Raw genomic sequence first — 27,489 nt, forward strand, 5'->3', positions numbered from 1 at the left:
AAACTCCTGAGCTCAAGCCATCCTCTCACCTCAGCCTGCCAAAGGGCTGAGAGTACAAGCGTGAGCCACTGTGCTGACCTACACTCCTCCATCTCACATGGTCTTCAGTGTGCTGCTTAGCTTTCTCTGTCCCTGGCCAGCTTACATCTGTAGTTAATCACGGCCTCCAGCACTCTCCTGCTTCTGCTTCCCTGGGTGTCCTCCTGCCTCTCTGGCCCCTTCAAAGCACCTCATCCTCCACCAGCCCCAGATGTCACCCCATGTACCTTCTCCACAGTGTGCTCCTCCTCTGCAGTGCTTCATCCAGCTGGGGTCCCAAACTGACTGTTCCCACATGTCCTGCAGCACCTCAGACTTAGAGCACCTAAAAGGCAGCCCATTGTGGGTCCCCAGATTTGTGCCTCTTCCTGTAGCTCTTCTCTTGGGTGCCATTGTGCAAGTCAGAAGTCTGAATGTTAGGCCGCGCACAGTTGCTTACACCTGTAATCCCAGCACTTTGGGAGGCCGAGGTGGGCAGATCACTTGAGGTCATGAGTTCGAGGCCAGCCTGGTCAATATAGTGAACCCCATTTCTACTAAAAATACAAAAAATTAGCCCCCTGGTGGGGACTAAGATTATGAGTGTGGTGGTGCATGCCCATAATCTTAGCTACTCAGGACGCTGAGGCAGGATAATCGCTTGAACCCAGGAGATAGAGTTTGCAGTGAGCTGAGATTCTGCCACTGCACTCACAGTCTGGGTGACAGTGTATGAGACCCTGTCTCAAAAAAAAGAAAAAAAAAGTCTAAGTGTCATCCTCGACTCCTCCCTCTCAATCTCCCTCCCAATAAATCACTCACCGAGTCCTGTCAGTCTTGGCTTCTTAATAGGCTTCACTAATTTTTGTCATGTTTCTTTTCTTTTCTTTTCTTTCTTTTTTTTTGGACAGGGTCTCACTCTGTTGCCCAGGCTGGAGTGCAGTGGCACGATCTCAGCTTGCTGCAACCTCTGCCTCCCTGGTTCAAGCGATTGTCCTGCCTCAGCCTCGCGAGTAGCTGGGGTTGCAGGTGCACGCTACCATGCCTGGCTCTCAACCCCAGTGTCCAATAGAGATGGGGTTTCGCCATGTTGGCCGGATTGGTGTGTTGTGTTTCTTAATAGCCTTCACTAATTTGTGGTAGCTGCTTGACCCTTGTTAGCATTTAGGATTGTTAGCATTTAGGATTGTAATCCCTGATTTACTGTTTGGACTGAGTTAGAGGCCCTCAACACTGATGATATTAGGGTCCCATAAGCAATTAAAAATAAATTAATATAGTTCTAAATTATAATATAAAACATAGACAATTTATATGTGTGCTGAAGCCAAATGACTTCTTTTTTATTCTCTCTCATTTTTTCTTCTTTAAAATAATTGTCTTGGTGCCCCATGGTGGCAGGTGCCCTAAGCATGTGTGTAGTGTGCAGATGGGTAATCCGGTACCACATAGAATGTCAGCTTCTTTTGGCCCTGGGCTGGGGTCTTTGACTTTGTGGTCTTTGAATGTACCTGGTGGCACAAAATAGATATTGAGTAAATGTTTAATGAATGTGTGAGTTGAATGCATGAATGCTGAGATGAATTTGAAATGTCTCGCTTAAGTAAAAAGCACTGTAAGAATGTAAGTTATTATTAGTTTTCTGATGTTGGATGTTACTGTAGAATTTCCAAGCTCTTATATTGCCAGTGTTTTAAAAAACAACCAGCCCTGCTGTTGTGCTTCAGCATTCATACCCCAGCCTACATTGCATTCAGTGGTCTGGACATAAAATGTGCATGTAAAGATTCCCAAATTAATAAGCTAGTGAATGTGTACAATAGCATGGTTTGTTTGGGTCCCTTTAGTCCTAAGTGGGTCTCTCTTTTTTTTGAGACAGGATCTCTGCCGGCCACATGGCTCACATCTGTAATCCCAACACTTTGGGAGGCTGAGGTGAGCAAACTGCTTGAGCTCAGGAGTTTGAGACCAGCCTGGGCAACATGGCAAAATTTCGTCTCTACCAAAAATACAAAAAACTAGCCGGGTGTAATGGAGTGTGCCTGTGGTCCCAGCTACTTGGGAGGCTGAGGTGAGAGGATCACTTGAACCTGGGTAGCAGAGGCTGCAGTGAGCAGAGATCGTGCCACTGCACTGCAGCCTGGGTGACAGAGCCAGACCCTGTCTCAAAAAAAAAAAAAAAAAGCCGGGAGCAGTGGCTCACACCTGTAATCCCAGCACTTTGGGAGGCCTAGGTGGGTGGATCACTTGAACCCAGGAACTTGAGATCAGCCTGGGCAACATGACAAAACCCTGTTTCTACCAAAAATAAAAAAATTAGCCAGTCTCATAACCTGGTCTCAAAATAAATAGATACAAACTTTTTAAAAATAATATTAAGAGACAGGGTCACACTCTGTCACCCAGGCTGGAGTGCAGTGGCACCATCTCGGCTCACTGCAGCCTTGCCCTCCTGGCCTCAAGTAATCCTCCCACCTCGGAGTCCTGAATAGCTGGGACTACAGTGGGTAAAGACTCTTTCAGCTGTCTGGCTGTGCATTACCACACACAGCTGTGACAGTGAACCTGAGAAGGAGGCTGTGCCTATGTCTGAGGGCTTTGCTTTGGAATTAGGTGGTTGTGATGGTGCTGAGGTGTTGAAATGGGGCATCTACCCCAGAAAGCCTGCGTGAGAGCTCAGAAGGGAGGAACATGGCCTGAAGGCCTAAGTCAGGCAGTGTGACTCGGAATAGCACAGAACTTTGGGGGAAATAAAATATAAAATCCAGAAGGCTGGCCGGGCATGTTGGCTCACGCCTGTAATCCCAGCACTTTGGGAGGCCAGGGTGAGTGGATCACCTGAGATCAGGAATTCAAGACCAGCCTGGCCAACACACAGTGAAACCCCATCTCTACTAAAAATACAAAAATTAGCTGGGCATGGTGGCAGGCACCTGTAATCCCAGCTACTCAGGAGGCTGAGGCAGGAGAATCGCTTGAACCCGGGAGGCGGAGGTTACGTGAGCCAAGACTGTGCCGTTGCACTCCAGCCTGGGCAACAAGAGTGAAACTCCATCTCAAAAAAAAAAAAAAAAATCTAGAAGGCTGTGGTTTAACAAATGTAACCTGACTCATTATTATGGGCTGTGGACAAAACGGGTGTGAAAACATCTCCAGAAGATATTAACTACATATATGAATAGACTCCAAAGTTTAACCCTGTCTTCTGGCATTAGGATGGATGCCTTCTGCAAGATTGCTGATCCTGGGAGGAGGAGGGAGTAACTCAGTGGAGAAGCAAGAAAAAGGAGGGCCAAATTAGAAGAGGAAATGTTTCCAAGAGGGATTTGGCAGGCAGAAACCCCAGAGCCGGAATTTTTGTGCCCAGTGGAGACCTCTGATGACCAGTGTGGTTCTCCCTGGATTTGCCTCCATGTCTGTTTCTGGGCCCCACCCCCTGTCCTAACAAGAGGGTCCCTGATGTTTTTGCCTCCAAACTTTTTATTTAGAAATAATTTCAAACGTACAGAAAAGTTGCCAGAACAGTACAAAACACTCATATACTCTCTACCCAGATTCACCTGTGATTCACATTTTGCCCCATTTGCTTTATTTAATTTTAAAATTTTTATGTAGAGACAAAGTCTCACTATGTTGCCCAGACTGGTCTCAAACTCCTGGTTTCAAGCAGTCTTCCTGCCTCAGTCTCTCAAAGCACTGGGATTACAGGCATGAGTCACTGCATCTGGCCACTTCTGTTTTTAAATTTGGTGCTTCTTCTGTAGCCTTGGTTCTTGTCAAATGTTGGATGAGCCTTTGTTCTGTGTTCCTCTGTTGGATCTTGAGGTCTTTAGGTCACCTCTCTGTGAACGCTGATTCTGTGCACCAGAGCCAGCCACCACTGGCTGTGGACAGGAGGGTGGGATGTACCTGCTGGGCACTGGCAAGAACTGGTCTAGACATCCCCTACCTCTCAACCCTAGTGTCCAGAGTATAAGCATGGTGGGCAGGGGCAGGGCCAACTGGCCTGGCTACTCCAAATTCAATAACCACCAATTCAGGGCCCTTCCTGTGCCTAGATTTGCTGGCTGAAACCTTGTAGCCCCCATAGCTGCTTCTCTGATAGAGCACAGAACCCATAGGCACACTGCCTGGCTTCAAATCCTACCCCTGCCCTTACTAGCACTGTGACCTTGAGAAAGCTGCATAACCTCTTTGGGTCTCATTTCTAAATTCTCTTCTTGCCTTTCTCAGGCTGGTTTGAGGCTGTCCTAATGAATGTAATGGGTCCTCTTATCCTTTGTCAAAAGAAATGTTAATTATTTTCAGCAGTCTAATTACGTGGCTAATGAGAGACTGACTGAGATAACATTCCCTTTAATTACTCTTGCCTAAGTGCTGTTTGAAGCCATATTTTGAGCATTAGCAAGACTGGGTGCTTTCTCAGTATATGGAGCTGTCCAGCAAGGGGCTGAGCGAAGGGCAGGGGTTGTTGGGCTTAAGGCTTATGGTGGAGGTGCCTGGTGTGGCTGGGGTCAGTGTCCAGCTGAGTGCATGCTGGCCTTTCCTGTGGGCTGCTACTTAAGGAAAGGAACGGTCCCGATTTGTTCAGATGGAGAGCAGACAGCAACTGTCACAGATTCCCCAGAACAATTCTCATCCTTCAATTTAAAAAAAAAAAGATCTATTTTTAATAAATAAATAAATTTATTACACATGTGAGCCACTGTCCCTGGCCTTACCTTGTCATTTTCAGACTGACATCCTTATAGTTCCAAGTCCAAAAAAAAAGATGCCTCTTTTGTGGTCTTTGTGGCCATTCCAACAAGAATCTCAGGATTGGCTCTGACTGGAGCATGTATCCATCCCTGAACCAATCACAGAACCAGGGGAATGTGGTGCTGTGATTGACCAAGCTGGGGCCTGATGCTCACCCCAACAGGCAGGGTATTGACAGCATCCAAAGCACACTGACACCCAGTGTTGGAAATAAAGCTCGGTGTAGCAAAGTGAAACCAGCACTCAGGCAAAAAGTTTTCTCAGCAAGGCAATTTACTTCTGCAGAAGGGTGCTGCCTTTGTCAGTTACGATCACAAGAGCACACCAAACAAAGGAGAGCAGGGGTTTTTATCCCTAACGCAGACCCTGTTCCTGTGTCCTCCCCGTGTTGGCTGGGTTTGGACCGCACAATCTAAACTAATTCCGATAGGCTACTGTTGACATCATCAAAGGAGGCAAGAGTGGGCACTTGACGGGAAAGACGAGTACATAGGTGATGGGACATGCTTGGGTGTGTTTGGGTGCAACAGAGATGGGGAGGGCTGATGGATGGGTAAGATTACTTTCAGAATAGAACAAAGAACCAGGTACTGAAACCTTTGAAGAGAAACTGTGCCTAACACCAGCTACTCTGGCCTTGCTGTTTCTCAAACTTTGTCTAACTTTCTCCTACTTCAGGGTCTTTTCACTAACTGTCCTCTCTGCCTGGAATGCTTTTCCCAAAGTTCTTTGCATGGCTTCTTCTCATCTTTCTGACCTATGCCCACATGCTACCTCCTTAACATTTAAGACTCACCCTCCAGCATCTGGTTTCTTTCTTTCCTCCACCTGGCCTTCCCCATCTTCATGGCATAATATTAGAAATTATAGTATGTTTGGGACTGCTTAGTTATTGTTGATCTCCCACCTGCCTGTGAGCTCCAAGGGGGCAGGACCATTGTCTTGTTCACACATAGTACAGTACCTGGCCTTCACTGGGTCTCTATAAATATTTGTTGACTACTGGAATACAACACCTTGAATAAACAAACCAGTTACCACAGGACTTCTTGGACTAAGTTCCTTAGTTGTTTAGAAATCTCTGGGTGGCTTGGCTGTACAGGCTGTGAAAAGCAGAGTCCTAGTGTCACACCATAGGAGCAGTCCAGGCTTGTCTTCTGAAAGCCCTGCTGGGCTTCGTTCTGCATCCCTGGTGAGGCAACAAAGGGGCAGGGTCCCCGTCGCTTCTGAAGGTGCAGTGTGGTGGAGTAACCTCCAGGACACCCTCAGGACATGGGCAGTAATGGGGAGAACCCAGATAAAATCCTGGTCACTTTGCCAGTGAGTCTGTGAGGCCACTGCCTCTTTTTTCTGGCTGACAGGAGAGGGCTTCCTGGTCTTACGTGCAGAGTATTCTAGGGCCTCTCAGCCACTGCCTGATGGGATCTGCATAGGGGATTATTGATGAAAGCAAGGTGAGGCAGCTCTTTACAGTAACACATGCCTCGCTCTGGGACGGTGGCCAGGCAGCTAATTAGAGAGCCCAGCAGCTGTCCAGCCTTTCAGGCAGCGAGCAGCAGCTACTGAGTGCTGGAGGTGGGAATGGGAGGAAAGGGACATGGGACCAGAGACCACCCTCCAAGGTGGTGGAGTTGGGTGTTCAGGGTTTGCTCAGAAGGGGATTTTGAGAGGGGCATGTGAGATAGAGTGGGCTAGATAGGGAGGAGGAAGGGGGAGAGGAAAGGGACAAGACAGGTGGTCTCCAAGTGAGACAGAAGAGATGTCAGGCAGGCAATGCAGCTTCCAAGCTCAGAGCAAGGGGCACAGAGGGGAAGGACAGGGCCCGGTGGGGTTGGGGCCTGGCTCCCATCTCCACACACCTTCCCCATGCCAGACAGGCCCCCACGGCCTGGGCCTCTCCTTGCTTCCCTGGGGAGCTGGACAGATGGAGGCTTTCCCCTCAGGCGATCAGGAATACTGATTGCTTTTGTAGTTGAGCTTGGCCCCTCCTCGGTGTAGGAAGTTACCAGATCCATTTGTGCTCAGGGCTTTTCTTACTCTAGGATAAGTAAAAGTGGCTGTTCTGAGTCACGTGGGAAGAACTGGGGGCTTTGAGTAACCAGAGGGTTCCCCAGTGGGCCTTTAGGCATCGTCTCTACTTTGTGGGCACCTGGGTCAGAGTGTGGTGTAATAAGAAATGTATTCGGTCTTTGCCCCAGGTCCTGGTCATAGAGCTCCTAAAACCCTTGACATTTCCTGAGTGAAAGGAATGCCTTTTGTTACTCATAATAAGCACCTTTGATAACACCCGAGTTTGTGCTAATGAAGTTACTGGGGAAGTGGTGGGGTGGTGGAGGGGCTATACAGCCTCAGGATGGAGCCAGTCACCAGAAAGACCAAATGCTTAGAGGATTGAGGATTAGAACATTTGACCCCACCATCCAACCTCCAAGAAAGGTGTGGGAGGATGGAGATCAAGCTACATAAAAACTCTTGAACAAGATGTGATAGGTTTCTGGGTGGCTGAACATGTGGCGGTGCTGGTGGGTGACCGCCAATACGTCACCCTATCCATCTCTGCATCTGACTGTTCATCTGCACCCTTTATAATAAATCAGTAAAGGTAAGTATTTCCCCGGGTTCTGTGAGCCATCCTAGCAAATTAATAGAACTCACGGAGGGGGTCATGGGAACCCTGGTTTGTAGCCAGTTGGTCAGAAGTGTAGGTGATGATCTACTGTTTGTGACTGGCATCTGAAGTGGGGGCAATCTTGTTGGACTGAGCCCTCAAAATGTGGGATCCACTGCTATCTCGGGATAGATAGCATCAGAGTTTAAATGAACTGTAGGAGACCCAGTTGGTGTCCGCTGGAGAACTGTTTGGGGTGGGGGACCCCCTCCATGCCCACCCCATATCTGGTCACAGAAGTGTTCTGCTTTGAGTGTGAGAGCAGAAGGAAAAACACTTTTTTCGCTTTACAGGGAGATTTGGGGAGGGTTAAGGAAAAGGAGAGTGGGGGTAGGAAAACAGAGGTAGTGTTTGCCTGCATACTTTCTGTCTCCAGTGTTAGGTTCCAGGCCAAGGGGCCGGGGAGAGAGATCTGGTTTTTAGGTTCCAGTCAGAGAAGCAGAGACTCAATCCTGCAAGCCCAGCTTACCTTAAATAGTTATAGGAAAGGAGAGAAAATGATGCAAAGGGAATTTCCTGCCAGTAGACTCTTTGGGAAGTGAATCCTACGTGCATGAAAACTGATGTGGGTTTTGAGAGTGCCAGCACATTGTAGAACTAACAGAATAGGAGTTGTTATTCTCTGACCTGAACCTGCGCTTGGCCCCTTGCCCATGTAGGAGGCTGCAGTATCTCCCCTGATGCCTGGGACGGTCTGTTCCTGCCCCAGTCTTCCTTGCGTGATGTTGGACATGTCTTCTGTATTGTGCAAACCCAGGCTGCCCACTCTGCCTCTCTTCGTTCTCTGGTGGTGCAATGACTCCTGGAGATGGGAGAAAGGAGAGTGAGCACCCTCCTTGCTTCCTTCACCTGCAGAGACAGCCTTGCCTGTAGTAAACCGATGTGTATGGCGCTTTGTGGGAGACAACCCATCTGTGATGGTGGCCCAGAAATTAGAGAAAAACACAAGACATTGCTATGTTTGATTAGTAACACCAGATGTTTCAGTTGCCCAAGAATTTAATGTAGCTGGGCCCTTCTTTACCTTGCCTTTCCATCCATCCAGCAGAAATGTTATGATCTCAAGGAATTCATAGTGTGGTGGGGGAAATAGACACAAAGAAATAATTTTAAGATGGGACGACATGTTTCAGTTGAAGGAACGTCAGATCCCTCTGGGAACATCAGTGATGGAATGACCTGGAGGCTGTGGGATGGCATCGCAAAGGAGTGAGGAGGGAGCAGGGTCTGGAAGAAGGAGTCAGAATGGTGGCTGCAGAGGAGGGCAGGAGAGATGACAGGGCTTGAAACAGGCCGGTGATCTCTGCTTCTTCATGCTCCCAGCAGCATCTCAGGCATATTTACGAGAAGCTGCATGGACAAACTCAGCTATAAGTTTGCAAAATAAGCAGCTTATTTGGAATGGACTGAGTAGATTACACTGACTTGAAGACCCTTGCGTGCAGACATGTGCCTTAAGGATGAGATTTGGGTGGGAAGCCGTTTGAAGGCACATCGTATGGGGACAGGGTGATTCTGGAGGCTGAGGACTGGGATTTGAATCAAATGTTTGGATTTGGCCAAATCTCTTACTGTCCTGAACCCTCTGTGTTTTCATTTCTAAAATAGAGGTGACCATTTCTGCCCTCCCTGCCCCACAGGAGCCTGAGAAAATCATGAGAGAGGATCTAAGTTCCATCTATATGTTAGTTCCTATAAAGGCTCATCATTCATTCATATGCTCCAAGAACCTCTGGTTCAGGTCCTGCAGTCCTCAAAGGAGCCTCATGTCCTCTGTCCCCTGGGACCTACTCTTGGGGGATAGGGAGTGTCAGTGAGGCCTAGGGACAGCTTAGGCACTTGGAGGAAGAGGTGCGACCCCTGCAGCACCATCATCTCTTCCTCCCTGCAACTAAGTTTTTTCTGGGGAAAAAGCCTGCCAATCAGGAAGCGGGAGGTGTCTGGTGGGACGCTGCCACCAAAAGGAGCCTGTTCTGAGTGCTGGGGCTTCATGTACCAGGGCTGCACCCCAGCAGGCAGTGGGCTTCCAGAGCTGGCTGCAGTAACCCTCAGGCTGTGCCGGCAGGATGTGGTCTTTGGTTTCTGTTTCTGTTTTAGTTCTGACTTGTGCCGTGGATGTGGCTGAGGGCCTAGAGTAGGGGAAGTCTCCACAGGTGGGATTGAACTCCCCAGGCGCATGGTCCTTGTGGTGCTGGTGGAGAGAGAGTCCCAGAGGGTTCGGATATGCCCCGTTAAAGCCTTTTCCTCAAGGTGATAGGTACGTGCCAAGGTGACCCCTGTCCGCCATCCGGCAGGCTGGGAGAAGCGGGAAAGATGGACAGGTCGGGGAGGGTTGGAGAGTCCCGTTTGTGAAGGAGCTAGGGAGGGGGAGGCAAGGCTGAGTACAGCAGCCCACTGTGACGCTCTCAGTGCAGAGGCCCCGAGGGGAGACCCAGGGGAGGCACCCCCCGAAACCACACCATACAGTGAGTTTCAGGTCCCCCATTCCTGCCCTTTCACTTCTCCCCGGCTGCCTGGCTGCCTCACAGGTTGTCAGCTTGAGCAAGGGCCCAAGTGGCTTCTACTCAGAGAGCCTGGGGGTGAGAGGGGAGGGAGGAAGGTGGACATGGGCATCAGCACAGGCCAGCACCTGTGGTCCATCCTGCCTAGTCATCCACGGGGGAGTGCCAGCTCCCATCCGTAGCCACATACTGTTCTCAATTTCTGAGCGGCTGGCCTGTCCCAGAGGGCCATGCTGGGCCTGAGTGCTGTCCTTGGGCATATGCAGATGGTGCTATATCCAGGGGGTTTTCAGGGAAGCTTTAGCACTTTCATATTAAAACAAAAAATGTTGGAATCTCCATTAAATAGTCAAGTCTTAGGGATAGTATTAAAAATGTGTACATGGCTGGCCAGGTACAGTGGCTCATGCCTATAATCCTAGCACTTTGGGAGACTGAGGTGGGAGGGTTGGCCAAGAGTTTGAGACCAGCCTGGTCAACATAGCAAGACCTGTCTCTATTTGATTTTTTTTTTTAACTACATGGCAAAGGGCATTATAAAGTAAGATTTGTATTAGCTTATAGCCGACTACTGATGTTCATAGGAAGGGCCTCAACCAAAATAATAAAATGAGATGAATAAATATTGGAGAGGTAGAATTGTACATAGAAAGATTTAGCACACATTTTGTTTTTCTGCATGTGCGTTGTTCTCTGCTTTCAAAATGCTGAAACAGATGTCCTACATTGTCTGCCTTCCATGAGGTTCTGACCGCCCTTGAGAACAGATGTACCCACTACAGGGTGAAGGTGAGAATGTAATTTGAAGCTGAATGAGGATGTAACTGGATTCTAAAATTATATCTCCTCTCAGATTCACAAGTGTGCACACATTCAGGCAAGAAGCCCTAAGTCCTAACCCCTGACGTGTGGATTGTCCAGGACCATCCCAGACTCTTGTGGCTGGATTAATCAGACCTGAGCAAACTGGATGCAGAGAGGAGGGGGCAGGAGGGGGCCTTGGTGGCCAAGGTGGAGATGAGTGTCTGGTGCTGAGCCCAGAGCCCAGGCCCTTGCAGTGTTTGCCTTGGATCTGCTGGGGGCAGTTTGAGCTGATAAAGGCCTCCTCTTTTATTCCCAGGGACACATGGAAGCTGCCAGCCCCCCAGCCAAGGATCATCTGAGTCCTAGGGCTGATGCTTGCCTACGTTGCTGAGAATGGCACTGAGGCCCAGCCAACAAAGGTTATCCTGGGACACTCCTGGACAAAGATCCTGATGTCTGTTGTGAGCTGCACACTCAAGGGTGTGATAAGTGAGTATGTTACAAGCACCCAGGGGATCACCAGCCCAGCGATCCTGCCTGCTCAGCACCTCATCAGCATGGGCACAAGTCTGGAGGTTCTAGTTCTGAGTCTGTTCCCCATCCAAGGTCCTGTCGCAGGGCTGCAGTTCTGCAATGGGAGGGGAATGTCAAGCAATATTGGGCTATCACATGCTGGAGCCGTCTTATGGCCACATGGCCTCTAAAAGCCAGGCCAGACCCAGTGTGTTAGTTTGTTTTCATGCTGCTGATAAAGATATACCTAAGGCTGGAAAATTTATACAGAAAAAGAGGGTTAATTCCAAGTGTCTGGGGAAGCCTGACAATCATGGTGGAAGGCAAGGGGAAGCAAGTCACATCTTATATGGATGGTGGCAGGCAAAGAGAGAGAGCTTGTGCAGGGAAACTCCCTCTTATAAAACCATCAGATTGGCTGGGCACGGTGGCTCATGCCTGTAATCCCAGCACTTTGAGAGGCCAAGGTGGGCAGATCACAAGGTCAAGAGATTGAGACCATCCTGGCCAACATAGTGAAACCCCATCTCTACTAAAAATACAAAAATTAGCTGGGCGTGGTGGCATGCACCTGTGGTCCCAGCTGCTCAGGAGGCTGAGGCAGGAGAATGGCTTGAACCTTGGAGGCGGAGGTTGCAGTGAGCCGAGATCATGCCATTGCACCCCAGCCTGGCAACAGAGCAAGACTCTGTCTCAAAACAAAACAAAAACCCATCAGATCTCGTGAGACTTATTCACTATCACGAGAACAGCATGAGAAAGACCTGGCCCCATGATTCAATTACCTCCCACCCAGTTCCTCCCACAACATGTGGGAATTCAAGATGAGATTTGGGGTGGGGACACAGCCAAACCATATCATTCAGATTTGCTGGCATGAGTGAAGCGAGCACCCACACCTGGGAAACAGCATCTACTTTGGCCATCAGGCTTCAGATCTGTGCAGTGAGGACCGTGCATCACCTGGGACTGGACTCTGCCCAGAAGCCATGAGCAATGCATGTGGTGCTGGTCTAGGAGGCCTGGAGTAGGGCATCCAGGGCCCTGGGAGGTGGGGAGATTTGTGAGCCTTAGTTGCCATAAGAGTGACCACCAGGGGATCTGGAGGAGCAGGTCCTCTTGTTTTTGCCACATGTCAGCAGCAGCATCTCCTCCTCAGCAAGACAAGCTCGAGGTAGGACAAGAGGCTTCTAACTGCACAGCCCTGCCTGTCCTTACAGGCCTTTCTTTCCAGCCTCAGCCCCCGGCTTTTCCTTAATTATGATGCCTTAAAAAATGACAATTGGCTGCTTTCCCAACCCCCAGAGGCCTGTTTGGCGTGAAGGCTGTTATGTCTGTGCAGGGCCTGTAGCCTGGTGGGATCAGAGACCTGCAGGAAGGAAGTTCCCCAGAAGGCATGGCAGGCAGAGCTGGGCTTTTGCAACCTTGAAGAGACAAGCTTTTTTAGGAGTTCCTAGGTTGGTCCATGGGAGCCTAGAGCTTCAGATTCCATGCAGGAATTTGCAGGGAGTAGAAAAGGAGTAATCAGGTCTTTCTCCACTTTAGGTAGATCTTGACTCTCCTAGTTGAGAGTTTATAATTCAGGGCCAGAATCTGTTTTCCACTCAGCCTGGGCTTGCAAAGTCAGTTTGACTGGAGTGTTTTTCAGGAAGTGTGTTCTTGAGTTGATTTGTAGCCAGGGTGGTATGAGCAAGCCTAGACTGTAGGAAGGGGGTTGGAGGTAGAGAGATGGCCATGGATGCCTCTGTGGGAGCATGGTGACTCAGATGGGAGACACATCTCCCCAGAGCAATTTATGCCATCGTTATATCATCTGCAGTAGTAGAAATGGGAAACAGTTGTTTCCTTTGGACATCTAGGTTAAGTAAATTACAGTTTTCCACTTGCTGGAATATTACACAGCCATTATAATCATGAGCACAGAGGCTATATAACAACTTGGAAAAATAATTATGACAAGTAAAAATGGCAGGTTGCAGAATAAGTGTATTATGGTGACTTGTAAAATACATACATAGGAAAATATTGCAAAGGAGAAATGATAATCTCTGTTAGCCTGGAATTATGACTGCTTTTTCTTTATTAGAAATGAGGTCTCACTATGTTGCCCAGGATGGTCTCAAACTCCTGGGCTCAAGTAGTCCTCCCGCCTCAGCCTCCCAAAATGCTGGGATTACAGGTTTGAGCCACCATGCCTGGCCTATGAATGAATGCTTTTTCTATGATGCATGGATTGGCTTTTTAAAAAATAAAATTGAATCTGGATGACTACACAACATACCATTAATAGCGACTTTCTCTAAGATGTGTGATTACAGGGAACTTTTGCTTTCTATGTCATTCTGTAATGTTTAAATTTCAGCACATGTTGCTTTAATCAGAAAAAAATTAAATGCTAGAATTAAACATTTTATAAGGCTGTATTTCTCAAGAAAGGAGGGAAGAGAGACTGAGGCGTTTATACCTGCCCTCATCAGTGTTTAAGGGCCTGGGCCTGTTTGGGCCCATTCATCCATCCGTTCATTCCACAAGTATTATTAGGTATTATTGCCAGGCACTACTCTAGGCACTGATTACACAGCAGTGAACACGACAGTGCCCCTGCCTTCATGAAGCGTTCATTCTAGTTGAGGAGAGACAGACCATAAATAAGAAGCAACATATCAGAAAGTGAAAGTGCTATGCAGAAAATAAAGTGGAATGATGTGAGTGACAGAGAGGCTATTTTGGACTGGGGAATCAAAAGTCCCTAAGATGTGACAGCTGAGCTGAGATCTGAATGGTAGCAGCAAGGCAGCCACATACAGGTCTGGGATGTCAGCCTGCCGCCCCTCCCCCGTGCAGGGCGCCCTTTGCTTCCTGAGCCCCAGGGACCTCTGTGCCAGAACTGACTCCATCCCCCAAGCCCACTCACCCTGCCCTGCCTCCTGCTGGGGTTTGCTTGGATCTGAGCCCCCCTAAAATCCTCTGTGTTTGGACCGTTGCTCCTGACATGCTGACTGTTGCTCCTCTGGGCAGCTGGCCCTGCTCTTGGCTGGTGAGATGCTCTTAGTGAGCAGGGCTCTGAAAGCCAGCTCCCGTTCCCCTTCCCCATCACCTGTTCGCTTGGAGGGGTAGTTCTCCATGGCAGGGCTGGGCCATCTGAGACTCCCAGGAGCACTGGGGTGGGCTGGCAGTCAGGGGGCCTCCGGGTTGTGTGTCCTGGTGAGGGGCCTTTGAGTGGCGCATGCCTTGAGGCCTGAGGGTTGGTTGCTGTCACGGTCCTGTGACTGTCAGCTTTGACCCTAGAGGGCCTCTATGTGGATCCTGAGGAACAGGCTGGGAGCCTTTAGGAGCTCTGACGCTCGGTTGGGATGTTTGTTAATGATCCACCTAGAAGTTCACAGCCTTCTCCTTACTTCCTGTTGTCTCTCCACATACCATCCCAGCCTTCCAGAATCAGGAACTCAGAAAATGGTAGTGCCCTCAGAGGAGCCTGTAGTCAGCCTCGGGGGCAGGGCAGTGTGCTGATTAGGAGCAAAGACTCTGGAGCCAGATTTGTGGGGTTTGAATCCCAGACTTGCCTTTTATAGTTATTAGAATGTAGGCTCAGCCAGGCGTGGTGGCTCATGCCTATAATCCCAGCAGTTTGGGAGGCCGAGGCAGGCAGATCACTTGAGGTCAGGAGTTGGAGACCAGCCTGGTCAACGTGGTGAAACCCCATCTCTACTAAAAATTCAAAAATTAGCTGTGTGTGGTGGCGGGCACCTGTAATCCCAGCTACTCGGGAGGCCGAGGCATGGGAATCACTTGAACCTGAGTGACAGAGGTTGCAGTGAGCCAAGTTCGTGCCACTGCACTCCAGCCTGGGTAACGGAGTGAGACTCCATCTAAAAAAAAAATGTAGTCTCTTTCTGCCTCACTTTCCCCATCTGTAAAATGGGCTTGATGATTTTTTTCAGTTAATACATGGAAATACTTAGAAGAGTACCTGGTTATTATTATCACTGTGACTTGGGAGGTGGAGGGAGGACTTTGTCAAGGCCTGCAGTATCACTGATCCCAGGGGCTTTCCTGGGTGGGTGCCCACAGCAAGAGGGTGGAAGTCTGCGGCATGTGCACCAGCCAGTGGCTATAGGAGTTTCCCTCCGCTTGCTTCCCTTCTGGCCCTGAGCAAGCCCGGTTTTCCTCCCTGCTAACTTGATGACCACAGGGGATGTTCAGGGAAGTTTCTGCCCTTTCCTCATTGAAGCCACTCATCTTCAGTACAGAGCCACCCAGGGGTTCCTGAAGCTGTCCCCCACTGCCTTGCCCTCAGGGGCCTCCTAGAAGGGCTGTGGGTCTCCCCAGAACATGGAACTGTAGTGATGGGCATCCCTGGGGCTAGGGAGTGAAGCTTGGGAAGTGAGTGGGGTGAAAGCGGAAGGCCGTCTCAGCCCGGTTGCATGGAAGGGGAATCCCGATGTTCTGGCCAGATGCTTCCCTGGACAAAATTCCCAGAGTCATTGTGTTGTGGCACCTGAGCCCCCTGAAACAAGATGGGAGTTTCTGACAAAACCAAGGGCAGTTATTCCATCTGGTTTTGCCTTCAGCCTGTCTTAGACTTTTATGGCAGCCTCTCTACCCCTCTCAACTGCTGGCCGTGTCCCCTGCCACCCTGTGGAACAGCAGGCTCGGAGAGCCCCCGGTGAGATGCTCTTAGTGAGCAGAGCTCTGAAAGCCAGCTCCCCTTCTTCTTCCCCATCACCTGTTCCCTTGGAGGGGTAGTTCCCAGCCCTCACAAGTCACCTTGAGTCCTGGCCCTTCGCTGGGACTCTGTTTGCCCAGGCTCTTTCATCAGGTATGAGGACTCTTGGATTTGAGTGTTGTTCAGTCAAACCCTGCTTGTGAAGCTGTCCTTTGCTCTCCAGACACTGTCCTCCTGCATTCAACCTTGCTCACACTCTCCTCCACTTCAATTGACTCTGAATTTCTGTTCCTGGGCTGTCCTATCTTCATGTCACAGGTCTCAGGACAGTTTTGTTTGTCACCAGGAGAAAGAAGCCAAGGTCCCCTGAGCTGCCAGTTCTTCCTGCTGCAGGCTTCACCAGGACTCTGATCCCAGGGCTGAGCAAGGAGCTAGTGGAAGGGGCCCAGGGGTACAGTGAGTCAGGTGGGTGGAGGCCAGGGCAGGGAATAGAGGCCTGTCTAGGCCCTGTATGGGGTGGGTGAGCCTGTCCTAGTTCAAAGTTAAGCACAGCTCCTGTGCTGATTAGAAATGGGTTTGGAGGGTGGGGTTCTGAAAACGCATCCAGGTCAATGCCCAGCCTCTAATATTATCATCTCCCTCACCACACTGGGAGCTGCCACCTTAGCCAATGACACTGTCTCCTATTCCTTTGTCTTCAACCCCATCTTCTGCCCTGACCCAGGTCTTTCATTTCCCCTGTGGTCTTGCATGGCCCAGCTATGTTCTCCTAGCTTCACCCTCGGACACTGTCTGATATTGCCGTGGTGTGCTTCCCCTCCATCTACTACCCATGGCTTCCTGCTGCCCAGAAACAGAATCTGGGCTTGGGGCACACCCTGTTTCTCCTCCCCCATCTTGCTTCTTCATTGTTCGTTCTTTCTTTCTTTCTTTCTTTCTTTCTTTCTTTCTTTCTTTCTTTCTTTTCTTTAAGAGACAGGGTCTTGTCCATGCTGGAGTGCAGTGGCACAGTCATGGCCTACTGTAGCCTCGAACTCTTGAACTCAGTGGTCCTCCTGCCTTAGCATCTGGGACTACAGGCACACCACATCAAACCAGGCTACTTTTTTTCTTTTTATAGAGATGGTGGTCTCGCTATGTTATCCAGGCTGGTCTCAAACTCCTGGCCTCAAGCTATTCTCCCACCTCAGCCTCCAAAAGTGCTGGGACTATAGGCGTGAACTCCAGTCTCTCTTCTGTTCAGCAACTTGCTGTCTCTCACCCTAGGTTTCTCTGTCCCTTTGACAGCTATCCATTTCATCTTGCTTCTGCTCCCAGGGTTTTGGGGTCTAACTCTCCCAAGTTATCTGCTGGGGTTGGGGAAGAGACTGGACCCTCCCATCTGTTACAGTTGGGAAACCATTCTGGACCATCCCAGAGAGATCAGAGGGAAGAAGAGCAAGGTGTAAAGTCAGCCTCAAGGCCCGGGATCTGGCGCAAGTGATGAGATCCATGCAGTCATGTCAGGCTGCTGCAGGAGAGTCCCTGTGAGGTTCCCCTTCCCTCAGCCCAGGTCCTGGGGGCTGGGAGCATCAGGGGCATTCGTGCAGGTCCTGGGGCCTAAGTCGGGGTAGGAGGTCCAGAGGTCTTCACATCCCTGTGCTGTGCCATCTGTCTCAGGCCCTCAGTCCTCCTCAGTGTGTTCGCCTGGAGCCTGGATTTGTTCTCTCCTGCCTGGGGTTGGGAGGTATAGGATAAAATGAGGGGGTGAGAGGCTGTGCCCCTTTCATTCTACCGTCTTTTCAAGCCTGCCCCTCGGGCTGGCTGTGACACCCTTCCTTTTCCATTCATCCCTCGGTAGCCACAAGACAGCTGGAGGCTCACCTTCACTCTCCTGGGATGTTTGTGGGAGTTTTGTTTTCCTGAGGGCCATATGTGGGGTTATTATTGCCACCGGATTTCTTGGCTCGCTAGCTTGGTGCTCAGGGTTGCAATGAAGACCTAACCTGCTTGACAGGAAGGGCTACCTGGAGGCTGCCGAGAGCAGGGGCACAGTGTCCCTGCATCGGGTAGGAGGTGGCGTAAAAGCAGGAGGGGGCTGTCCAGAAGCCCGGCTCTGTGCCAGAAATGACAGCTGCCCTTTCTGGAGCCTTAGCTGTATTTTAAGTAGAGTATATGTACTAGTTCATTCATCCTCACAACAGCCTTCTGTGGCTATTACTTCCATTACCCTTACTTTACCTACAAGGACCCTGAGGCACAGGATGGTTGGGTAGCGTCCATTAGGTCCCACAGGTGGAAAGTATCAGCCAGGATTCCAACCCAGGCAGTTAGGATCATCTGGGGCCCCTGAACTTGACCAGCTGGCCATATTCAGACCTGTGATGCATGGTTTGTTGTTGGATGACCCATGAGGGAAGAGCCTGCATTAATTTTATGTGACTTCAGGTTTCTTTGAAGTGAATTCTTAGCAAATTCATTGAACACCTTCTATATATGATGTATGAATACAATGAATATGTATTCATTCCACAAGGATATTTATTTATTTATTTTTGAGATGGAGTCTCACTCTGTCACCCAGGCTAGAGTACAGTGGTGCTATCTCGGCTCACCGCAACCTCTGCCTCCCAGGTTCAAGCGATTCTCCTGCCTCAGCCTCCCGAGTAGCTGGGATTACAGGCACATGCCACCACACCTGGCTAATTTTTGTATTTTTAGTAGGGACATGGTTTTACCATGTTGGCCAGGCTGGTGTCGAACTCCAGACCTCAGGTGATCTACCCACCTTGGCCTCCCAAAGTGCTGGGATTATAGGCGTGAGCCACCGCACCCAGCCTCCACAAGCATTTTTTTTTTGAGATAGAATCTTGCTCTGTAGCCCAGGTTGGAGTGCAGTGGCACAATCCTGCTCACTGCTACCTCCACCTCCCGGGTCCCAGTTCAAGCAATTCTTCTGCCTCAGCCTCCTGAGTAGCTGGGATTACAGGCACGCGCCACCATGCCCAGCTAATTTTTGTACTTTTTGTAGAGACAGGGTTTCACCGTGTTGGCCAGGCTGGTCTTGAACTCTTGACCTCATGGTCCACCCACCTCGGCCTCCAAAAGTGCTGGTTTTACAGGCGTGAGCCACCGCATCCAGGCTCCTTAAGCATTTTTAAGATGAAATTTTAGTTTTATAAAAGTTATACATGCTTGTTAGGAAAAAAAAGTATGCAGAAAAATATAAAGAAAAACATCACATGTGATATCACCATCCAAAGATGATTGTTGTTTAATTTTTTTGTATATGTGCACATATGCATGCCTTTGCAGAATCAGAGTTAGGTTGAATCCTGCTTTTTTCTCTTACCACTATCTTAAACAAGCATTCCTCAGGAGGCTGCTGGTGCTGGCCTTCAGATGAATCCAGCAAAGCAGAATGCTCTCTATCACTACAGAGAAGGGAGGGTGCAGAAGTGGGCAGACAGTCTGGAGTCAGGGTGCTTAGGAAAGTCCTCACAGAGGAGGAGCTGGGTCTTTAAGGAGGGTTCACCGGCCCTGGGAGAGGCCAAGGTAGCAAAAACAGCAAGGTAGAGATCTGGAGGACAGGATCAGAGGCAGGGACAGTTGTGAAGGGCTTTGCCAGCAGTCCCCAGGGGTTTGAGCTTTATTTACTCTGTAGATGTTGAAGATTCACTCATGGGCTTTAAGTGGTGGGAAACATCGGATTTGCATTTCAGAAAGGTTGCGTTTTTTTTACACACTCTTTCGTCCTGTGATGAGTGAATTAGAAGGAAGAAGGCAAAGCTGGGAGACCTTTGGAGTCATCCAGGTGAGACATGATGAGGGCGTGAACCAGAGCAGTGGCAGCAATGAGAAGAATAATGAAGAGGAGGGGATGGATCCCAAAGATACTTAAGAGATAGAAAGGGTGGGAGTTGGTAGCTGACTTGGTGGCTTTCCCTTGGCCAGTGGGCTGTTGGTGGGCATGGCTTAACCAGGGTCTTGAACCACACTTGTGCTGCTGGGCTTGCTCACCTTTGTGCCTCTGCCCTTGTCATGAGAAGAATATGGCCAGGCAAGTCCACTGGGCCCCAGAGGAGGATGAGAGACAGGGGAAGCGGAGCTACACTGCCCCAGCCGTCTGCCAACCACAGACATGTGAGCTGTAATAGTAGACAATAATTGTTTTAGGCCAGGTTTTTTGGGATGATTTGTTATATGGCAATTGCTAACTAAGAGATGTCTTTATTCTTTTCTCGAATGCTTACTGTGTGCTGGGCTTTGTGCCAGGGACCGGGTATACTGTGCTGAACCAGGCAGGCAAGGCCCTCACTCTCAGGAACTCATGTTAGGGTGGGGATGTGGCAGAGGAAGCCAGAGAGACTTCGAGACCTCTGGTTCTAATGAGGTGCATGGTGGTGCCATTAATTGGGGTGGGGGTCTTAGGAGAGAAATAGGTTTTGGGGAAAAGATAATGGGTTTGATTTTATTTATTGATTTTTTAGAGACAGGGTCTCACTGCATTGCCTAGGTTGGTCTTGAACTCAAGAGTTCTGGGCTCGAGCAATCCTTCTGCCTCAGCCTCCCAAAGTGCTAGGATTACAGGCATGAGCCACCACACCTGCCCATGTGTTTGATTTAGGAAAGGGGTTTGGGATGCCTGTGGGATATTACGGGGAACTGCCTAGAGAAGAGCAGGAGCTACAGGTGCAGCACACAGGAAAGAGGTCTGGCCGGGGACTGAAATTCTCAACATAATAGAAAATAACCTGTACCAAAGGGAGTGAGACAGAGTAAGTGCTGTAGAAATTCAGAAGAGGAAGAGAGGACTTGGGACCTGAGGGGATGAAAGAGATTTTGTTCTGAAGGTAACCTGTAACCTGGTTTATACTCACGGAAGTAAGAGGAGAAAGGCAGGCCTAATAGAATGAATAGGACCTGCAAAGGCATGGAAATGAAAGACAGGAAGAGCTGGATTGTGAGGAAAAGGCTGAAGATGTCAATTGGGGTAAGGTCATGAAGAATCTTGAATGGCAGGCCAAGGATGCTGTTGTGTTTCGTTAGGAAATAGGGAGCTATCGAACATTGCTTTTTTTGTTTTGTTTTGTGTTTTGAGACAGTTTCGCTCTTGTTGTCCAGGCTGGAGTGCAATAGTGCGATCCCTACTCACTGCAACCTCCACCTCCCACGTTCAAGCAGTTCTCCTGTCTCAGCCTCCCAAGTAGCTGTGATTACAGATAAATGCCACCACACTTCAGCTGAAGCAGGCCTGGTCTCATTAATACCTACCCATCCTTTTTTTTTTTTTTTTTGTATTTTTAGTAGAGACAGGGTTTCATCATATTGGTCAGGCTGGTCTTGAACTCCTGATTTCAGGTGATCTGCCCATCTCCGCCTCCCAAAGTGCTGGGATTATAGGCGTGAGCCACTGTGCCTGGCTGCTATCGAGCATTTTTGAGCAGGGGAGTGACATTCGGTACGTATGTCTAAGAGATGGGTAGTCGTGTGCAGGGGATGAGTTTTGAAGTAGAAAGCAAGAGATATTGGTTCTAGTCTCAGCTCTTCCATTTACTGGCCCTGAGATATAGGACAAATGATGTCCCCTCTCTGACCTCTAACTGTCTCACTGCAAAAAAATGGGAGTAAAATTATCTGACCTTCACTTGAATCTTTTTTATTTTATTTTATTTTTTAATTAATTTATTTATTTTGGAGACAAAGTCTTGCTCTGTTGCCCAGGCTGGAGTGCAGTGGCACGATCTTGGCTCACTGCAACCTCCACTTCCCGGGTTCAAGCAATTCTCTTGCCTCAGCCTCCCAAGTAGCTGGGATTACAGGCACTTGCCACCACCCTGGCTAATTTTTGTATTTTTAGTAGAGACAGCGTTTCACCATGTTGGCTAGGTTGGTCTCAAACTCCTGATCTCAGGTGATTCACCCTCCTTGGCCTCCCAAAGTTCTGGGATTACAGGCGTGAGCCACTGCACCCAGCCTGAATCTTAATTATGTAAGATCCATGACAAAGTGTGAATGAAGTGCTTGGAAAACCACAGAGCAATGCACAAGGATGGGTAGGTATTAATGTGACCAGGCCTGCCTCAGCTGAAATGTGAGGTTGGGATTCCCAGACAGGTGTGCATACTGCAGATGTCATATCTTTAACCTCTGTCTCTTCTCCCATCTTGGAGAGGGGATCAACAGAGATGTGAAGCCACTGGCAGCTGGCAGAGCTGGGATTTATGTTCTCAAGCCCCACCTTCCCATTCTTGATGCAGTCCCACGCCACCCTCCACATGAACAGGACATGTCATTAGAGAGGGCCTGCCCAGGAGAGGCCTGTGTCAAGGCCACAAAGGTATGGGGAATGGGAGTTTGTATTTAATGGATACAGTGCAACAGTCACTGTCTTCAAGAAGTTCACAGGCTAGTTGGATCATGAGAGTACGTTCCTCAAAAAGACATTGGGGTGGCACCTGATAAGGGACAAGATAAGTGGTGGAGACAGTCACTGGTGGAGGGCAAGGAGAAAGTAGAGAGAAGCAGCATGGGAGCCGGGCCTTGAAGACTGGTGGGGTTTAAAAGAGGGAAGGGGAAGGGAGCCAGAAGGACAGGGGAGGACTTTCCTGTGTCAATCCATCGGTTTCCCCTCAACACTGAAACCAAACACCAAAACCCCATTTAATGGAGCAAAGACAAATGTGACCACAATGAGAGAACCACCTCACACCCATTAGGATGGCCATTATAAAAACAAAACAGAAAATAACAAGTGTTTGGGGCAGATGTGGAGAAATTGGAACCCTTGTACATTGCTGATAGGGAATGTAAAATGGTGTGACCACCGTGGAAAACAGCACAGTGGTTCCTCAGAAAGTTAACTATAGAATTACCATATGATCCAGTATTTCCACTTCTGCATATGTACTTGAAAGAGTTGAGAGCGGGGACTCAAACAGACCTTTGTACACCCATGTACATAGCAGCTTTATTCACAGCAGCCAAAAGGTAGAAGCAACCTAGGTGTCCATCAATGGATGAATGGATAAACAACATATGGTGATATATACAATGCAATATGATTCCGCCTTTAAAAGGAAGGAAATTCTGGCCAGGCACAGTGGCTCATGCCTGTAATCCCAGCATGTTGGGAGGCCAAGGCAGGCAGATTGCCTGAGCTCAGGAGTTTGCAACCATCCTGGGCAACATGGTGAAATCCCGTCTCTATTAAAATACAAAAATTAGCCGGGTGTGGTGGCGTGCACCTGTAGTCCCAGCTACTCAGGCGTCTGAGGCAGGAGAATTGCTTGAACCTGGGAGGCGGACATTGCAGTGAGCCGAGATCGCACCACTGCACTCCAACCTGGATGAGAGAGTGAGACCCTGTCTCAAAAAAAAAAAAAAAAAAAAAAAAAAAAAGGAAGGAAATTCTGACATGTGCTGCAAAATGGATGAACCTTAAAGACATTAGGCTAAGTGAAAACTAAGCCGGTTATGCTAAGCCAGTCACAAAGGACAGTGTTTGTATGATTCCACTTATATGAGGCACCCAGAGTAGTTGAATTCATAGAGACAGAAAATAGAATAGTGGTTGCCAGGGCTGAAGGTATGGGGAATGGGAGTTTGTATTTAATGGATACAAAGTTTCTGTTTGGGACAATGAAAAAGTTCTGGAGATGGTTGGTGGTGATCGTCGCGCAACAATGTGAATGTACTTAAGGCCACTGAATTGCACACTTAAACATGGTTAAAAAATGGCATGCACACACACAAGGACAAATGTGATGGGTCACTTACATCTCAGAAATATGAGTGACATGGAACTGTTTGAGAAGTAGAGCAAGAAATGGGGTCGCCAGTGGATAGGCCTGCTGAGAAATCAGCAAGTAGTCTAGAAATGGGGTTGATTGGTGGACCAGGCCAGCCGACTCTTCAACTGACCACAGATAATCCAAAAAAGCTGTAGGGAGTACAGACACCTCCCTCTAAGTAGCATTTGGATAGAGTTGCAGAGAAGTCAGTGGGGTGGGTGGGTTATTCTGTTCTTTGCTTTGCTTTTTTTTTTGTTGTTGTTGTTGTGTTGTTTGTTTGTTTGTTTTTTGGAGACAGAGTCTCTCTCTGTCGCCCAGGCTGGAGTGCAGTGGAGCAATCTTGGCTCACTGCAACCTCTGACTTGCGGGATCAAGTGATTCTCCTACCTCAGCTTCCTGAGTAGCTGGGATTACAGGAGCAGACCACCACGCCTGGCTAATTTTTGTATTTTTAGTAGAGACGGGGTTTCACCATGATGGCCAGGCTGGTCTTGAACTCCTAACCTCAAGTGATCCGCCCGCCTCAGCCTCCCAAAGTGCTGAGATTACAGGTGTGAGCCACCGCGCCCGGCCCTCACTTGTCTCTCTTGTGCCCCCCGCAGCCAGCCCCAGTCGGCGCCATGGCCTCTGCGGAGCCCCTGACGGCGCTGTCCCGCTGGTACCTGTACGCCATCCACGGCTACTTCTGCGAGGTGATGTTCACGGCGGCCTGGGAGTTCGTGGTGAACTTGAACTGGAAGTTCCCAGGGGTCACCAGCGTGTGGGCCCTCTTCATCTACGGCACCTCCATCCTCATCGTGGAGCGCATGTACCTGCGGCTGCGCGGCCGCTGCCCGCTGCTCCTGCGCTGCCTCATCTACACGCTCTGGACCTACCTGTGGGAGTTCACCACCGGCTTCATCCTGCGCCAGTTCAACGCCTGCCCCTGGGACTACTCCCAGTTCGACTTTGACTTCATGGGCCTCATCACCCTGGAGTACGCCGTGCCCTGGTTCTGCGGGGCCCTCATCATGGAGCAGTTCATCATCCGCAACACCCTCCGCCTCCGCTTCGACAAGGACGCTGAGCCCGGGGAGCCCAGCGGCGCCCTGGCCCTGGCCAACGGCCACGTCAAGACTGACTGAGTAGGAAGCGGGTGGGGGGCCTGGGGATCTCTCATGGAACTCAAGGACAAAGAGACCAAGCTGGTGAGGTTTCCCCATCCATGCAGCAAAAGCCCTGCCCCGGCCAAGTCTCAGCCCTGCAGGGCACACAGAGCCCCCTAACCTCCGCGGGGGCCAGTGTTGGGGGGCCGTGGTCAGGTGTTGGGGGATGGGGTGTGGAGGCAGCAGAGGGACACTGGGAAGGGTCCATGGGTCCTGGCCCAGCTCAGGGGTTGGTGCCAGAAGGCCTGTGGCTGAGCAGCGATGGACTATGTAGTTGACTTTGGAAGCAGCAGGCCCTGTCCTGGCTAAGGGACAATGAGAATGGGGCCGCAGGTGGGAGGCAAGGCCTGACCTCCCTCCCTCTGATCTGGATTTAGTTAAGCTTTGGCTGGTTCCATTAGGCAATATTCAGGTGCTTGCTTGCAACCAATACCTCCCCAGGGGCCTGCTGAGCTGCAGCCGAGGAGAGACTGGGCAGCCAGGAGGCTGCATGGCAGCAACGCTGGTCTGCAAGGGCTGGGAGACCCTCCCTTGGCTCCTCTCCCCTCCCCCAGGGCCCTGCGCTGCTCCCTTGGCCTTCTGGGGACCCCGTGGTGCTGGATTCCCACCAACCTTGGGCTTTTGGAGGTTTCAATCCCCGTGTGTTCGGTGGCGTTTCCCCCTTTTCTGTCTTGTTTTCGAGGCCTTTACCACTAGCAGCTCTTTATCCACGTGGTTCACCACATCTGCCCCACCCCAGCTCCCTAGCCAGCACAGGAGCTGCCGGAGATGGAGCCCTGAGACACCCTCAACCCCCACCCCCTTGCAGCCCTTCCCTCCACTGTTCCTGCTGGCCTGATGCCTGAGGAGTTCCTGAGTTACACCTCCCTACCCCCAGTCTAGTGGGCTGTGGCAGTGCTCCCTTCTCAGTGGCTTAGCTGAGAACAAATGATGCCCTCCAATGCACAGGCAGGCTGGGATAGGCGCTGTGGATCCCCAATGGTGACCTAGAGGCAAGTCAGTTTGGTGGGGAAAAGGCAGAGTTCTAGGTCCTCTATTCCCTGCCTGGTTTATTTTCAAGCCAAAACTGAGCAGTTTAGCTTTCTATGGGATGGAGAAGCCAGGTATCCAGTGTTGGAGACCGATGGAGAATGACAGGAAGAAAGAGAGGAGGACCTTGCAGCTGTAGAAGGCTCCTTGGAGCCTCCTTTGTGGGAGGGTATCAGTTCTGGTTCTGCCGTAGCCCCAGCCCTGTAGCAGAACCTCAGGGCTGCCCCTCTCCCCAAACTCCTCCCAGCAAGGCTGACCCTTTGAGCTTACTCCTTAAACAGTATTAACCCTGCCACACTCATGGGCATTGGCACCTTGGTTCCCCTGCCCCACTTTGCCCTGTGACAGGTCCATTGCTGGCAGTGGACAGGTGAAATACTTACTCCAGCCTACTGGCTCTGACTCTCACTCCTCAAGGGGAAGGGTCCATTAGAAAGTGCCCCATCCCATGGTACATGGTCTCTTCTTGACCACAGTAGGACTCTTAGGTAGAAATTAGCCTTCCCGTTTTTATGAATCATTACAAAGTGACGGTATCACCTGTGGAGAGAATGTCCTCTTCCCTGCTGGCTGCCCTGTCCATACTGTGCCGATAGCACAATCCAGGGTGCAGGGTGTGGTGGGGTGGGCCACAGTTGTGTTCTAGGTCTGAAGAAAAGCTTGCAGACTCTGCCTTTGGCAGGATTTTTTGCAGTTAGCCCTGTCCAGACCAGAACGAAGGGTATTTCCTAGCCTATTTATTGGGCAGGCTCCTCAAATCCAGGGATGAACTACTTTCTGCAGGGGCCAGCCCTCCTTTTGATTTTATTGTGGCCCCAACTCCAGGGCTTTGGGGGTTACAGAGAATCAGGCTTCTGGTGGGAGTAGATCGTTTTCCATCTATAGATGGAGAAAATTCCAGGAGGAGAATATTGTCTGGCTTCTCTGTTCTCTCTGAGCAATTGTTTCCTTGGTTCTCTCCCCAACTCCATGTTGTCTTAGTCTCCCAGCACCCCTTCAGGCCTTCCATGTGGGCCCCTAGACCACACTACCCACCTTCACACTTGCATTCTACAACTGAGTCCAGTGGCCAGCTTGTTGATGCCTCCATAATTCTCAGCCAGAGCAAGTCCTTGGTTGGCCCACCAGGTCGTGCTGCTCCAGATGTTGCCTTGTGGGCATTCCCTGGCACCACTTACTCTCTGGGTCCTATAAGTTCCCAAGTGCAGGAGGTCCTGGGGGTATGCCTGTGTGCCTGGCAACATCCAGCATTGTGTTTCTGCTCCATCTAGGTGTCCCATTTCTCCAATTGCCCCTCATAAGGCATCAAACCTCCAACAAAGGAAGGCAACAACCCATGGCCTGACCACGGGATCTACAGGTTCAGATCTCACCAGGAATAGCCCAGACTTCACCTCTTGCTTTTTTGAGTATCAGGGCCCCAACCTGTTAGTGCCCAGGGACTCAAAGTTTGGAAAAAACCCAGCCCTACCAAGCATTAAGGGTGCTGGCGGGGGCCGGGCGTGGTGGCTCAAGCCTGTAATCCCAGCACTTTGGGAGGCCGAGGTGAGCGGATCACGAGGTCAGGAGATCGAGACCATCCTGGCTAACACGGTGAAACCCCGTCTCTACTAAA

The 27,489-nt window shown here is 50.0% G+C and overlaps 1 protein-coding gene across 8 annotated transcripts in view; it reads left to right on the forward strand.

Annotated features, from left to right (window-relative positions):
• Window positions 1-27,489, forward strand: part of TMEM229B (transmembrane protein 229B) — a 48,017-nt gene extending 20,528 nt beyond the window's left edge. For 2 of the 8 annotated variants that reach the window (XM_033187664.1, XM_033187658.1), the window contains exons 2-3: window positions 11,066-11,238; window positions 24,303-27,489. In XM_033187664.1, the coding sequence (XP_033043555.1) occupies window positions 24,321-24,824 (504 nt within the window). In that variant the 5' untranslated portion in view covers window positions 11,066-11,238; window positions 24,303-24,320 and the 3' untranslated portion in view covers window positions 24,825-27,489. Of the gene's footprint in view, window positions 1-5,733; window positions 6,231-9,512; window positions 9,702-10,661; window positions 10,735-10,801; window positions 10,957-11,065; window positions 11,239-24,302 lie in introns of those variants that run through there. The other 6 variants (XM_033187662.1, XM_033187666.1, XM_033187660.1 and 3 more) reach the window with 6 other exon arrangements.

The sequence above is a fragment of the Trachypithecus francoisi genome, unplaced genomic scaffold, assembly GCF_009764315.1.
Source record: "Trachypithecus francoisi isolate TF-2019V2 unplaced genomic scaffold, Tfra_2.0 Lachesis_group3, whole genome shotgun sequence".
Classification (NCBI taxonomy): Eukaryota; Metazoa; Chordata; class Mammalia; order Primates; family Cercopithecidae; genus Trachypithecus; species Trachypithecus francoisi.